At 37.0% G+C, this 14,797-nt stretch overlaps 1 protein-coding gene across 13 annotated transcripts in view; it reads right to left on the bottom strand.

Moving 5' to 3' along the window:
* The window catches only part of CASK (calcium/calmodulin dependent serine protein kinase), a 438,390-nt gene that overhangs the window by 53,238 nt on the left and 370,355 nt on the right, over positions 1–14,797 (bottom strand). For all 13 annotated transcript variants that reach the window (XM_048864731.2, XM_048864713.2, XM_048864695.2 and 10 more), the window contains 3 exons: positions 11,468–11,548; positions 4,333–4,521; positions 2,868–2,946 (listed from right to left, as the gene is read on the bottom strand). In XM_048864731.2, the coding sequence (XP_048720688.1) occupies positions 2,868–2,946; positions 4,333–4,521; positions 11,468–11,548 (349 nt within the window). The remainder of the gene's footprint in view (positions 1–2,867; positions 2,947–4,332; positions 4,522–11,467; positions 11,549–14,797) is intronic.

Raw genomic sequence — 14,797 nt, forward strand, 5'->3', positions numbered from 1 at the left:
TAACAGACGCAAGAAAAATGCATTAACACTATTTGGAGTGTAAACATATTCTCCAGGTGAGTAAAATCCACAAGTACTCTGTGTTAAAGTACTGATACAAGGGCAAAAGCTCAAACATAAATAAGCCACTGTGGAAGAATTTAAAATACAATCTGTGCACTTATCCCAAAAGTGTACAATTCTTAAAGATTGAAACTGGGGTGTTACCACCAGTTCACATGGAGCAAGGACGAAAGAGTCTTTGCACAGGTTGACCCTGCTTGGAAAACACTGATTATGTAGGACAAAGAAAAAGGTGAGAGCACAAAAATTAGCTCACCTGCCACACTGCCAACTCACGAAGAAGAGAAAACTGACACTGGCATGCAGCCATTGAGAGCTACAGCAGGGAAATTAAGAGTTTTGAATATATAAATTATAGCATTTGGCTGAATACTGAATATATGGAATGATATCCAGCTGAAGCTAATAAGCCACATAGGGGACAGTATATTACATGGTACAATCACATGCATTATATTCGATCACTGATTGCAGAAGACTATTAGAAATAAAAACTACTACCAATGTTTAGTCAGGCTCATCAAACAGAACAAGAAGTTAGATTTTTTGTTATTGTTATATTTGGTTAATAATTCACTATTGCTGTAATGCATAATGAAAAATCTCCACTTTGAGATTACGTTTACTTTTGATTAAAAACAGTTCTATGGGAACTACAGAACCAAATACCTAAATATAAGTTGTTCCCGAGAGGACAAAAGACATTTTGGCAATTAAATTGTTTCTATAAAGAATTACACTTTTTATTTTAGAACAACCCATTAATAAGCACTTATATAATTATTTTTTTTGTTCAAAGCACGATAGACATTGCAAATCCCTTTAGAGGTGGGCAAACATTGTTTCTAATCTCTTTCATGTCGAGTAATCTTAAGTTTCTTGTAACAGTAGTAGGTAAGTTCAAATAGAAGTCCCGTTATTAAACTGACAGTATCCCTTTAATCTTTTATGTCAAGTCCAACTAGATTTCCAGCTGGTGCTGTCCCTTTAAGAGAATACACAAGTCTATACAAATTCATACAGCATTTCAAAGATGCTATTTTACCTTTTTATTCCCCTTGAATTTTTGGGATCTGAATCCAACACATTAATTATTTCAGTGATTAATTTATGATTAATTAAAACGCCTCACACTGAGAAAATGGAGTGTCAGGAAGCCTTGAGATTAACTCCAGCTCTGCCACTTACTCATTTTGAGCAAGTCTCTTCAGCTTCCAACCTCTGCTTCCCCATCTTTAAAATGGGGGTAATTATACTTTGCTATTTTTCCAGTTTGTTTACTTGGAGTATTTGACAGTCCTCTGTGTATTGTCAGTTTTCCTGTTTAGTTAGGAAGCCCCCTGTTCTACCTCACATTAATAGAAGAAAAGAAACAATTTTTAAAAATAAGAAAATGTGATGGTAAACCCACAAAATTTGGTCAGGGGATTCAGGGGCTGGTGTAGCACGTGAAACTACTGGCAACTTTCATTTTAGTTGCTAAACTGGACAACTCAAAGAAATTTTGAATAAATTAATAAAAAGTCAGCAGACTCCTGGAATATCCGATTAAAACACCAAGAAAAATGAATGAGTAATGAAAATGCTAAAGCATTTGCTGTATTTTGCCTCAACTTATATGTAGAAGACTCAAAAGAGTAGCAACATTTCAAGACTTCTAAATATACTCAGAAGCATTCCAAAGCTAAATAAAGCACAAACAGAAAAGCTTAAATACCTCCTAGAAGTTTCAAAAATTCCAGATGCTGTACAATAATTTAAAAATAGCAAGGCACCATCTTCTGATGGGTATAGTGGAAAATTCTATAACAACTTAAAAAGGATCTATCCCCCTAATTTTGGAAGCACCTCTGGCTATTATACAAAGTAATAACCTATTTACTACATGGCGGATGATTACCATCTAAGTGATCCCAAAGGAAGTCAATGACAAAAAAGCAACCTGACTCTTATATGCCAAATCTCCTTTTCTACTCATTTTAAAAAAGCTGACTAGATTCAAGCTGATGGTGTCCCTTTAAGCAAATATACAAGTTCACACAAATTCAAATCTGCCACTTTTAAGAAAAGTTTGATCAGTGTCACAAAATGACAGTTTTTAAATTGCAAACTTCCCGAGACACACAACTCATACCTGCAGTCTGCCAGAGTTAGTTCACTACTGAGTAGGTAACTCTCAGCTCAGCCATTAATTACTTTTGACATATATCTGGGCACACAGGATGGGAGTGGAACAGAGGAACAGGCACAGGTCTAAAGGTTTGGCAACAGCTCAGAGCAGTGAAAGCCAAACACAAAGATACAAGCTGCATGGGTGAGAAAAATTTTGGTTCCAGATTCACATTTAGGTACCTCAGCAGTCAAACTGCCAAGAGTCTCAGAAGTTCTGTGACAATACATGGAGAAATGTGGAATTTCTGCTGAACAGAGACTTTTGCTATATCAAGAAAAAATATTCTGCTTACTCTGAGAATTTTAGAAAATAATTAGATAAATACGACTTTCCAAAATTACATATACTTTAGAACTGACATTCTGTAGAAGCAATTTGAGATGACCTGCATCATTACCTATTAAAGCTAAAATTAAACACTCAGGGCCCTTTCCTGAAACTTGTTCCAGGTGAGCAGACCCTTGCACCTGAGTGGTGACCCTGTGAAGTTAATGGGACTCGATGCAGACACAGGGATCCACTGGTGTGGAACAGTACGTTTTAGGATCAGGGTCTCACTTGTTACACAAAATGTATTTGATTATGGGAGTAATCCAATTTGAGAATAAAACCATTTACATCCTAAGATTACCTTGCCTGTGAATCATTCCTCCATGCATAATTCTTGCAACAATGCAATGGTTCAGCTCATTCATTTTTAAAGTGATTCCCTAGTAAAAGAAATTGTTAAATCATTAAGAAAAAATATTCAGCAACCTGCTTCAACCACTAAGAATGGTCACTTCTGCTGCAAGCTTGAGATGAAACTATGTTTTAGAAGGAAATCCTGGCCCTATTGAAATCAATGGGAGTTTTGCCATTGACTTCAAAGAGGCTAGAATTTCACTTTTAGTTTATGAATTTATACACTGTTGCTCTTATGAGATCAAGTAACCACCATAAAACTCATTATGGAAACATTCCAGATGCTGAACATACACACAGTTTCCCCTTTTGCTATTTTTCAAACCCCATCAAAAATCAAAGCATACCATTTGTTTTCCGGGAGATGTAATATTCTTTTTACAGGTCTTTCCATTTACTATTTGAACTAATTTCCTATTTTAAAAAACTGATAAAATTTGGTTATAACACAGATGCATTTTTTGCTACCAGTAAAGACAATGATTCTTTATAAGAAGAAGACACAGTCATTTAGTATGCAGGCTGTAGCATAAAAGAATTTTACATATTTTATAGGTTTCAGAGTAGCAGCCGTGTTAGTCTGTATTCACAAAAAGAAAAGGAGTACTTGTGGCACCTTAGAGACTAACAAATTTATTTGAGCATAAGCTTTCGTGAGCTACAGCTCACTTCATCGGATCCAATGAAGTGAGCTGTAGCTCACGAAAGCTTATGCTCAAATAAATTTGTTAGTCTCTAAGGTGCCACAAGTACTCCTTTTCTTTTTACATATTTTATAGTCTATCTATGATAATCAATAAAAATTTTACACAGTATAACAGTGTTTTGGAGAAGTGTATTCAAAATACATTCCTCCTTACGAAATCTTAACAGGGCATCTATTTTTGGACTTATGTAATTGGAGTGTCAAACTGTGCAACTCCACTAACATGGTTTCTTTTTATCATGTTTTTATAGTTCTTCAAGACTGTAACTGCTGTACAAACAATCCATAAGAACCATTATTTTATTAAAATAAAATAATTTATTGAACTGCAAGCTATCCAGTACTATTTTAAATTTTAAGGCCAGGTCTACACACTGTTTCTGTGCTGGTATAACTATTTCAGTTAGAGGTGTGATTTGTTTTTATCAGACTACGTATATTAGTACAGCCTCTAATGTTTATGTAACTATACCAGTACAGTGTATTCCCCTTTCCATATGGGAATAAGCTATACTGGTATAAGCACATTAAAACTGGTATTACTGTGTCCACATTATGTTGGTTGTATCACACTTCAACTATACTCATACAGTTAAAGCAATACGACTTTTGTGTATAAACGCTGTGGTTTGAAGCTACTAAGATAGATAGTTTGTCACCTCGTCCTCTTTACAGAGTTAAGAGAACAGTACTGTTACCTACATACCATTGGTTCATCTGTGTTCTTCTGGAACTGTACCAGTCGGACTCGTGTTACATTCTCCATATCCATGTCACCGTTGGCGCTCTCTGGAGAATCTCCGTTTAAGTATGGAGAGGTGGGAGGAGGCGTAACTCTCAATGCTTCGTCACTGTAAACTTCATGTGCCACTACATCATGAGTTTGAAGTAAGGCCTACAGGAGGTTACAGAAGTAGTCAGATTTCCATAATTTCTGGTGCTTTTTCTCATTCTTGACAGAAGGTTTAATATTTCCCCCAGAAGCTAGAGCATGCCCATGATATTACTGTCTTACATTTATATAGGGCCTTTTACCTCCAAGGATTCCTAAACATGGTATATACGTTTTATAAAACTACAGTATGTGTGTGTAAATTTGGGTGCTTAAATTAGGCTTTTCACTCATCTGCTTAAAGGTAAATGACTTGATTTTCAGAAGTCCTCAGCACCCAAAAGTCTCACTAAAATCAGTGGGAAGTGCAGGTGTTAAGCAAATTTCGAAATCAACCTACTTTTATTTGGGCTTCTAATTCCACATGTGGGCACCTTACTTTAAGCACACAGGTCTGAAAAGCTTAGCCACACACATGTTCAGGTATCACTTCTTCCAACACTAAAATGAAAGTGAATTTTGGGATGGAAATAGGCAACCCTTGATTACAAACAGTAACACAACAAGACCATTAGGATAGAATGCAAATATGACCAGTATATTAATTTGAAATGGTAAGAGAAATGGTATTTAGAATAATACTTCAAGATAGAATTTGGCCAGGACACTTGAGTTTAGCACCCTTTCTCCTGAGAAAGAAAAAAAACTTGATGACTCCAAGTTTTCTCCATCTCTATTTTACATATATTCTGAGGACAACCTCTCCAATATCTGGCACAGTGTCCTCTAGCTGAGGAACTAGTTCTATATTCGCAAAAAGGAAAGGAGTCCTTGTGGCACCTTAGAGACTAACCAATTTATTTGAGCATGAGCTTTCGTGAGCTACAGCTCACTTCATCGGATGCATACCGTGGAAACTGCAGCAGACTTTATATACACACAGAGAAATATAAAGTCTGCTGCAGTTTCCACGGTATGCATCCGATGAAGTGAGCTGTAGCTCACGAAAGCTCATGCTCAAATAAATTGGTTAGTCTCTAAGGTGCCACAAGTACTCCTTTTCTTTTTGCGAATACAGACTAACACGGCTGTTACTCTGAAACTAGTTCTATATTGACTCAGAGGGCAGGACACATGGCCTTACTCAATTGATATATATTGTACAGTATCACATGTAGTTGATTAAACTTATCAAAATGTACTTGATAAGCATTTCAATTACCCTTCTAGTTACTTATAGATGCAGCATCAAAGACAGTTAGCATATCTAACTGTGAAAAGTGTAATACATTACCAGGAGTTATAATCTAGATAAAATCTAAACATTTCTCAAGTACTTGAAAAGCATTCAGTATCAGGTTTATACACTGCGTGACATCCCTCTTCTCCCTCGGGGATGTCTCAGGGCCTTGATGAGTTTCTCTATTTCACGTTTGCTTTTTTAACCTTACCATTCTTTAAGAACCTGTATTATAAACAACCTTCTATCAAAAGCCTGGACAGGATTTACCACTGAACCAATTAATGCTGCTCCTATATCATCCCAAAGGTTGTCGAAGATTGGAGAGAAGGATTACTTTCCCACAGGGCTTGTGCCGCCGGGATGGGGGCTGAAAAAGCAAACCTGTTCCTTACAGTGTCTGGTACTCTATAGATCTCTGCATCAGATTGGCCACACTACTCTGTAGTTAAGAATGTATTGCTACCACTTTAAAAATGTATAGACCCATGACTTGCATGTTGAAAGACCCATGAATCACAACAGTTTGAGCTTAGCATGTCTGATTTATTTTGACAGATGAAAGAGTTCCTGTGGCTGTTTAGCTTTTGATTAAAAAAGTTTATTTGAATATTCCGTGTTTAAATAGGATTTAGAAATCGAAATTTAATTTTCAAGATGCAAAACTTGCATCCATGCAAAACTTGTTTCTCAGGAGTGACTCCAAGACAATGGCTGGGATTTTACGGCTACCTACAAAATTCTGCACTTGTTCCTGAAACACCACACCATTTTTAACATGCACTATATACTATAAAAGAGCATTTATAAACTTTTAAGGCACCTTCCTTAATTTTAAAACTAATTTGGGGAATTTGGCTTTCTATAGAGCTGATGCCGTCCTGTTTAGAGTATCTCGAGAGATAGGGGCATGTAACTCCTATCGCTCAAGATACTCAAAACAGGAATATCCAAATTCTCAGACTTTTCTAACATTTCAAACCTACTGCCAGTGCAAACACTATTTTTAATTAAATATTTAATGGCATCTGCTTCTGTTATTAACTTTTTAAACTCCAACAATGGGCTCATACTTCCAGATATTCTGTCAGTGCTCCATACCTTATGTGACTGTTCATTTTATCTAGATTTACAGAGATCTTGACTACAGCCAGAAGTTGAATCAGTTTAACTAAAATTGGTTTTTAAATTGATTTAGTTAAACTGGTGCAAAGAGGGGTATGGTCACTTTTAAGCAGCCTTGTAAGTGACGTATCATTTTAGCTGAATTTCGTAACTGACAAGACCAGATTCTCTTTTTCATTTTTATCCCCACAAATTCCTGAAAGCTGTCCATTTGACTGTGTGTCACAAGCAGCCCTGAGTAGGAGACAAAAACGTATCTTATGTGCAAGTAGGCATTTATTTTGGCTGTCTCTCTAGAGTGTGTGTTTTTGGGTGTGTACTTGGCTTTGTGCATAGATGATCTTTAACAGAATAGTCTGTTATGGGTTCCTGAACCCAATTAGTGAAAGATTGCTTTTTATCCTCTGTTCTAATGGTGAAATATTTGTTCAGGCAAATCAGCAAGTAGAGTCATCTCTCATCACTTCTGATTGTGTCCATTATATGCCCTGCCCCTAACAATGCCTTTTCTTAACAAGATTCCCAGTGATATATTTCTGTTTTATAAAGCAACATTAAACCAAAACAGCATAACATAACTGTATTTGATTTGAACAATTAGCTTTTAATGATCGGATTAATAACACTTGTGCGTAGGCAAAATAAATGATGATAAATATTTGCAAGGTTTGTTACTATATTTGATGATTTACATCTGTGCCTCCATAAACACCCACAGATAATACAATTGTGAGAACATTTATTTCTGTATTGCATTAAACAGCATTTCCCCAAAATATTTAATCTAAAGCATAGTTTCCCTTTAAACTACACAATTTCCTGTTATGGTTTGTTGTTACAGTATGGTCATGTTTTCCTGGCTCTTTTCCCTTTGTGGACCATATGGGTCCAGAAAGAATTTTAAGTACTGGGACAGCAGTTATAAATGTTGTTTCCCACTACATTTCTGTGTCATTCACTGCAAGGAACAATGAAGGAAGATACATAGTGATGGATGCACTACAAATACCTAAATCTATAAAATGCAAAATCCCCCTGTGCAAGAAAACATTTCAAATGTTGCCACATGAATAGATGCAAAAGAACAGTCTACTTTGCGGATATCACAGCTGTTCACATTTACTGTTATAGCAGTACAAAGAAAATAATCTCTCTGAAATGACTCGAACAGGACACACACTTGCAAATCCCTGAAATGGTTCCTAAACTAATCACTTCCTAGAAAGCATACATTTAAAACCAACATTTATCTGGTTATATCTTTTAAAATTTACATCCATATTTTAAGAACATTCAAACAGGCTTCAACTATGCAGTAGCTAAATTGTCTCACTTGTAATCATTAGGCAGGCAAAGGTTAAACAAACATTTTAAAAACTCCCAGAATGAGAAATATGAAAGGATAACTTTGAGTCTGAACCTCCCGCAAGTAATAACGTACTTAAAAACACACTAATGCATGTATAGGCCCTGTAAAAAATACAACCAGATAAATGTATGCATTCTAGGAAGTTATTACTTAAGGAACCATATCAGAGATTAGCAAGTGTCTGTCCTGCTGCAGAGTCATTTCAAAGAAATTATTTTTGAGCAGACCCACAAGAGTCCCTTGGCAATGAATGTGGAAATGTATTTTAATGAGTTTTAGACAACAAATTTTGTTAACTTTTGACAAAATTTGGATATAGTAGCCAGCTACAGTCAGATGTCTCTGTATTAGGTACATGAAATGATTGTGCTCTCTTAAAAAAAACAAAGAGAAAGTGATGTTCTGAAGTGCAGCAACTTCTGCCTTGGGATTTTTGCTCTGCTGAAGTGGCTCTTGGTTGAAATAAAAGATTCTTTAAAATTAATGGCCCACATGGAATGCTCAGTGATAAAAGTTAAGCATGAACATAAGTCTTTGCAGGACTGGGCCTTATTCAGCATTAAGTTAAAAAACTTTACTGCATGACTGATTGCCAGAAGTTAGAAAAATATTTGGTTTAACCATGGGCATTCATGTTCAACACCATCTATGCTGTTTTGACCTACCTTTGTTAGCTTAATTTTTGGCCTCTGTTAAAAATGATTGATTCTGGTATCACATTCCTCAGATAATGAAGCTTACAAGCCTAAAGCTTACAACCTAAATACACACTAGCTTAAGACATGTGATCCTACTGACTATACCATATGTCCTAACTCTCAGTGCATTAGACTTCAATGATGTAGCAACTAGAATATATTTTATTTTACTATGCTTTCAAACAGCATTCTGAAAATAGGCTGACAGTCTAACATTTGTACTGTTATTTCTACTTACATTGCTCACATACAGTGTTAATAATTAACATGTTTTCAAATATTTTGTTCTCTCACTCCACCATTACCTAATGGGGTTTTCCTGTGTCAGCGAAGCATGGCAGAGTGCCAATTATGTGTCAAATGATTTCTTTGATAAGGTCAGTAGCCCCAAAATGATTCACTGGATTGCATTTTTTAGGATTAATAACTTGTCTTTGTTAATGTGTTTTATTATCATTAGTCAGAGAGTATACCATGTTTGTTTACAGTAGTTCTTTAAAATTTTCAGAGTATAGATAATTATCTATAAATTAAAACCAAAAGGCAGGTACAAAAGCATAAGGTAGGGACTAAAATTACAGATTCTGGTTATCTAATAAATGAATTACAACTAGTTTAAATATAATTTCTGCTCAGTCCCCTGTGAGGTCTACTGACTTTTGTCTGCTGGGACACAGATGAGGTGCCTAGGGGTTTAGCTCATCTATCTTGATGTCCTAAACTGCAGGAGAAGGATTTCATTTTTCACAAATAAAGAGTAAGTATTTCATTTTTGCAATAAAGATTTTTACAGCTTCTTTTTGCTTAGAATTAACCCCCATCAATATAATTTAAACACTTTAAAAGGGAAATCAGTCTTTTATTCCACATCAAAAACATTTTAAAAAGAATTGTTGCAAGAGTTTTCTGACAGCTGGTCTTAAAAAATGTCTATGAGCACGTTAGCTTAATTATTTTTTATATAAAAGTAGTTTTCTGATGCATAACACTTTGCCTGTCATTTGACTCAATATAAAAATCTTTAATAGATTGTTATTATTTGGGGATTACTTTGAAAACGGTGTGCACATAAAAGCTGATCAGATAGACTTCCAAACTGCCATCTAATCACATACATTATTGACTTCTGTCTGCTTTTACTTCTGACGTCTTTGCAGTAAATCCAAGATACATATTACATGGGGGAAAAAACGTTGAATCAGGATAAGCCACTTAACAGAGAAGTTGGGCAACAGTCAGTACCATTTCTTATTTTTACTGCTTCCTTCCATTCCCTTCCCACAATAAGCCTGGCAGACATACGGTCTCATTTTTTCTATTGTAAACAACTGTCTCTACTAAAGCAGAGCTGGTTCTGCTACCATTATCAGAGTGGGTATGGCCATATGGAAAATGGTACACCACGCAGTTCAGTGTAATCCTGTACCTCATCTTCAAAGAATTCAGCTGGAATGCTGTGTGCTGGAACCAGTAGCCTCTGCAGGCTTCATCTGCCTATTAAATTAAGGTGGTTGCAATTTGCTTTATTTTATGGAAATCTGGTGCTGTTTTCTGGTTGGTTATGTTTGGGTTTTTTTTTTTTTTGGCACATTACCAATTCAGCCCTCAGCTGGGCAAAATCTTGGGAACTGGTTACATTCATTCTTTGGGTAAGAGACTCACACAGTGATTTCAGTGAGAGTTGCCATCACTGCCCCCAAAATAAAAATGTGTGAAATATATCAGATAGTTTGTCTTAAGTACAAAACTCTAAATTCACTAAACTGTACCACCTGTCTGATCCACCCCAGTCTAGATTTAAATATAGGATACATTCTAAAAGCGAATAAACACATCTTTGCCAAACACAGGTTTGGAAGAAAGGAGGATCCTCACCATGTCTTCCTGGGATCCACAGGGTCCCTTCTCCATTTTATATCCCTCTCAGCTCCCAAAAAAAGTCCCTGGAATTGGGAATCTAACCTAGATTACTCACGTAGTAGTATGAAGGAGAAACCACAGAGCTACTGGGCTGGGTGAAATAGTTTTAACAGGCTATTGAGCCAAAGAATGTCACTGTTAACAACATGAATTGATTTTGTTTAAAAAAGGATTCCATTCTACCCTATTTTTGTAAGATTTTGTAATGAACAGTTCCATTACTTTGTGACTGTGTCACAAAAGGTTCACTCAATGCTACTGATATCTGTTAGATTTGTGTTACCTTTATTGTCAGTATCTTTAGATCTCTGCTACTAGTTTCTCTTACTATTTTCTTTTAAAAAACAAACATTTTAAGGAATAACACTTATCTGATGAGCTCAAACCTGCAAAATAGCTCTGTCTGCAAACTGCAATTCCCATCATGACAAGCAGCAAACAAACAATGGTTCCTCAGTGTAGCAAGGACTATGCATTAGCCCCATGACAATATCAGCTGCTGTGCTAGCTTAGCACATTAGAAATGCTGATTAAATACATATTTGTGTGCAGTTAACTATACATTTGTTTTGCTGCTTATAGGCTTTAGGTAGTACATTCTTGGTTGAAGTTCCATGAGGAATGTGTTTAAGAATAGCCAAAGTAGTATTTCCTTACCATGAAATGAGGTTGTGTTAAAATACGTTTTAGCTCTTTTGCATCATTGTTCTCTGGGTAACATGAAATTTCTTCCAATACCTGCAAAACAAACAGCACAAATGTCAGTAAAGCTAACTGCTCTCTATTCTGTCACAAAACTGTAAAAAGCATACTTTACTCTGGTTGGTCATAATCCCTGTAGCACCAACACAATCAATGGGTTATGACAGTAAAGGCTCTTTGAGAATGGGAACTTTTTTCAAACAGAATAAAATATCACATATCAGGTCTCTTTTTGCTAAATGAAAAAACAGATTTAAAGAAAGCACAGTGTCTCTTCTCAAACTGACAATATTCTTTAAAAGGTCATTATTAGTAAAGTGTTAACCAGCAATTATATAAGTCTCTCTTATCAACCTCTGCTTCCATGCCTGAATAGGGGCTAAGAAACATTAAAATAGAATTAAAAACATGTATAAAATCTTGAATTATCCAGATTAAAACATTATTTCTGCAAATTAAATGGTTAAAAAATATGAACCGTAGACAGTCCATCTGTTATACCACCACAAAACTCAAGATTCTATAAAAAGAAAGGAGCACTACATCTCATGACTGGGGCAAAAAAGGAAATGTATTTTAACTCAGTCCCTTACAGTCTGATATTTTCATTTTTATTCTCAACAGTCAGCTGTTTGGATGGTGGAAACAGAGCACTCTGCTTCTGGCAGTGGTTCCAGAGATTAATTGCTAGGAAATTCTGCAGAGCAATGTGGTTGGCACAAAAACTCCCTCCCACTACTCAGGGTAGGATCTCCTCCTCAAATCACACTCTCTCATCTTTCCACAGAAGGGTAAACAGGGTGCATTTTTAAACACCAGCATCCTGCTAAAGCTGCATTTTAGCTCTCGTGGTTGAATGTGCAAGATGCACAACTCAATTTTGTCACATGGGCATGAGTCACTATACTTATTGTGGGCTGAATAAGCTATTCTGAGTATTTGCACATTTTTATATCTAGTCTTACTTACTGGTGCATTGTAGGTTGCAGGTCTGTCAGTAGGGAAAATGGCGCCCTGGGCAAACTTGTATTTTGGTGCCCTTTCTTTGAGTTTGAGACCAGCAGTGTGGGGTGCAGGGTGCGAGGACCAGCTCTTGGCCCCAGAGCCCAGTCAGGCTGCACAGGGAGGAGTTTCTGAGCCGGGGGGCTCCCCAGCCATGCCCTCACAACCATCTAACAGGAGGAGAGCCAGCGGGAAGGGGGAACCCAAGGGCTGGCCTGCTCAGTCTGCAGGGGCAAGCCCCGCTGCCTGCGCCTCCCCGCCAGGCTAGCGGCTCCAGGCGGCCCTGGCCGGCCAGTGGCTCCAGTCTCCTGGCTCACCCGCACTCAGCCCAGGCCCGCCAGCTTGTGGCACTAAGACGGCACCCCCAACCACGGCACCCTGGGCAACCGCCCATGTCGCCTATCCATAAGGCTGGCCCTGGTAGGTTGTAGTTACATGTATAAACCACACAGGACTTAAAAGGAGAATACATTCCATGCTCTCTAGAAGCTTCTGAAATGCACATTTGAGTCTTATTTCCACACTGGAGTTGCTGCCTTAACTCTTTGAGTATGTTTATTTTTCTGTGCCAAAAACAGACATGTGCACCATCCTGGAATTAACAAAATTAAAGGAATTCAGATATTTACAAGCTTCCCATTCTTTTTTCTAAGTAAATTGTGAAATGATTAATTTGGTGCCTGCAAAGGTTCTTTTAGTGCTTGGTAAGAGATAATTTGCTTGTTTTTAAGGTATATTAAGATCAAAATTGATAAAACATAACATCAGCTGGGAAAGGAATACTGGATTGTTTTCATGTGATATATTGTATATGGCATAGAAGCCTTCATCTTGTGGTAATCATCTATTTAAAACATTCAATTTGGGCTAAACTTTCAGCCTCATCTTTACTGTGTCTGCAAAATTGCAAGCGCAAATAATTGCATGCATAACTTTACTCCAATAGTTATCTGTGTATGCAACTAAGAATACTTGACCATCTAAGTACTTAATTACACTGGCAAGTCAGTTACTTAAATATCCAGCTGACTGCAATTCTGGGCCAAAAAATAATTCACGTAAAACTGCACCAACAAACTGTATCGGAAAAAGGGAAGCCAACTTTTGAAAGTCGGTCCCTTTACAGTAAAATATATCTGTCTTAATTCCTCCAATATCATTTCTACTAACACTACAAAATCAGAAACCTAACACTTTATCTGAGCAGCTTTGTTGATGGTATGGTATCTTATAAGCACAGTAAGTTTTATAGTACTCATGAGTTATTTGACAGTTTCAATATTTAATATCAGCTATCATTACTACCTACAAGTTGTTTCTTTAATCCTCATTCTAATCTAGACCTTGGTCAAGTCACTTCTACTTTTTGTGCCTCAATTTCAATAGTGGAAACCTGCTGTATTATTAATCTATCTATACTGAGGTACGTATTTGGTTCCCACCAACATAGAATCTGAACACCTCACAAACACTAATGGATTCATTCTCACAATACCTCTGTGAGTTAGGGAAATTTTTATCCCCATTTTATAGATAGGGAACTGAGGCACAGAAAGATTAACTGGTTTGTCCAAAGTCATACAGGAAGTCTGTGGCAAAGCCAGGAACCGAACACAGATCTCTTGAATCCCAGTCTAGCACCTTAACCTCAAGACTATTCTTCCTCCATTAAGAAAGTGAGATGGGACACAGCCACTATGGGGCATTGTCTGCTTCTTGGTACCTGAAAAAGTAAGAAAAGTCCCTCTCCGCCTTGCTCACTGTGGAACAGAAGAAGGGAAAAGGAAACCATCCTTCTCAGCAACTAGAAAGAAAGAGCACTCTTCCTCCAGGCAGCTGGAGGAAGGAAGAAATATGGTTTAGTAACAGAGAATGCAAGTGGAGATGCTCCTACCCAGCAGATGGTGAATGGGGTGCAGTGGGCTGTAGGGGAGAGGGGATTTTCCTTGCTAGCAACCAGGAAAGATGATGATGGAAGACTTCCTCAGTCAAAAAAGCTAACAATGTTGGGAATCATTAGGAAAAGGATAGACGATAAGACAGAAAATATCATATTGCCTCTATATAAATCCATGGTACGCTCACATCTTGAATACTATGTACAGATGTGGTTGCCCCATATCAAAAAAGATATACTGGAACTGGACAAGGTACAGAAAAGGGCAACAAAAATGATTAGGGATATGGAACAGCTTCCATATTAGTAGAGATTAATAAGATTGGGACTTTTCAGCTTGGAAAAGAGATGACTAAGGGGGGATATGATAGAGGTTTATAAAATCA

The sequence above is a fragment of the Caretta caretta genome, chromosome 1, assembly GCF_965140235.1.
Source record: "Caretta caretta isolate rCarCar2 chromosome 1, rCarCar1.hap1, whole genome shotgun sequence".
Lineage (NCBI taxonomy): Eukaryota > Metazoa > Chordata > Testudines > Cheloniidae > Caretta > Caretta caretta.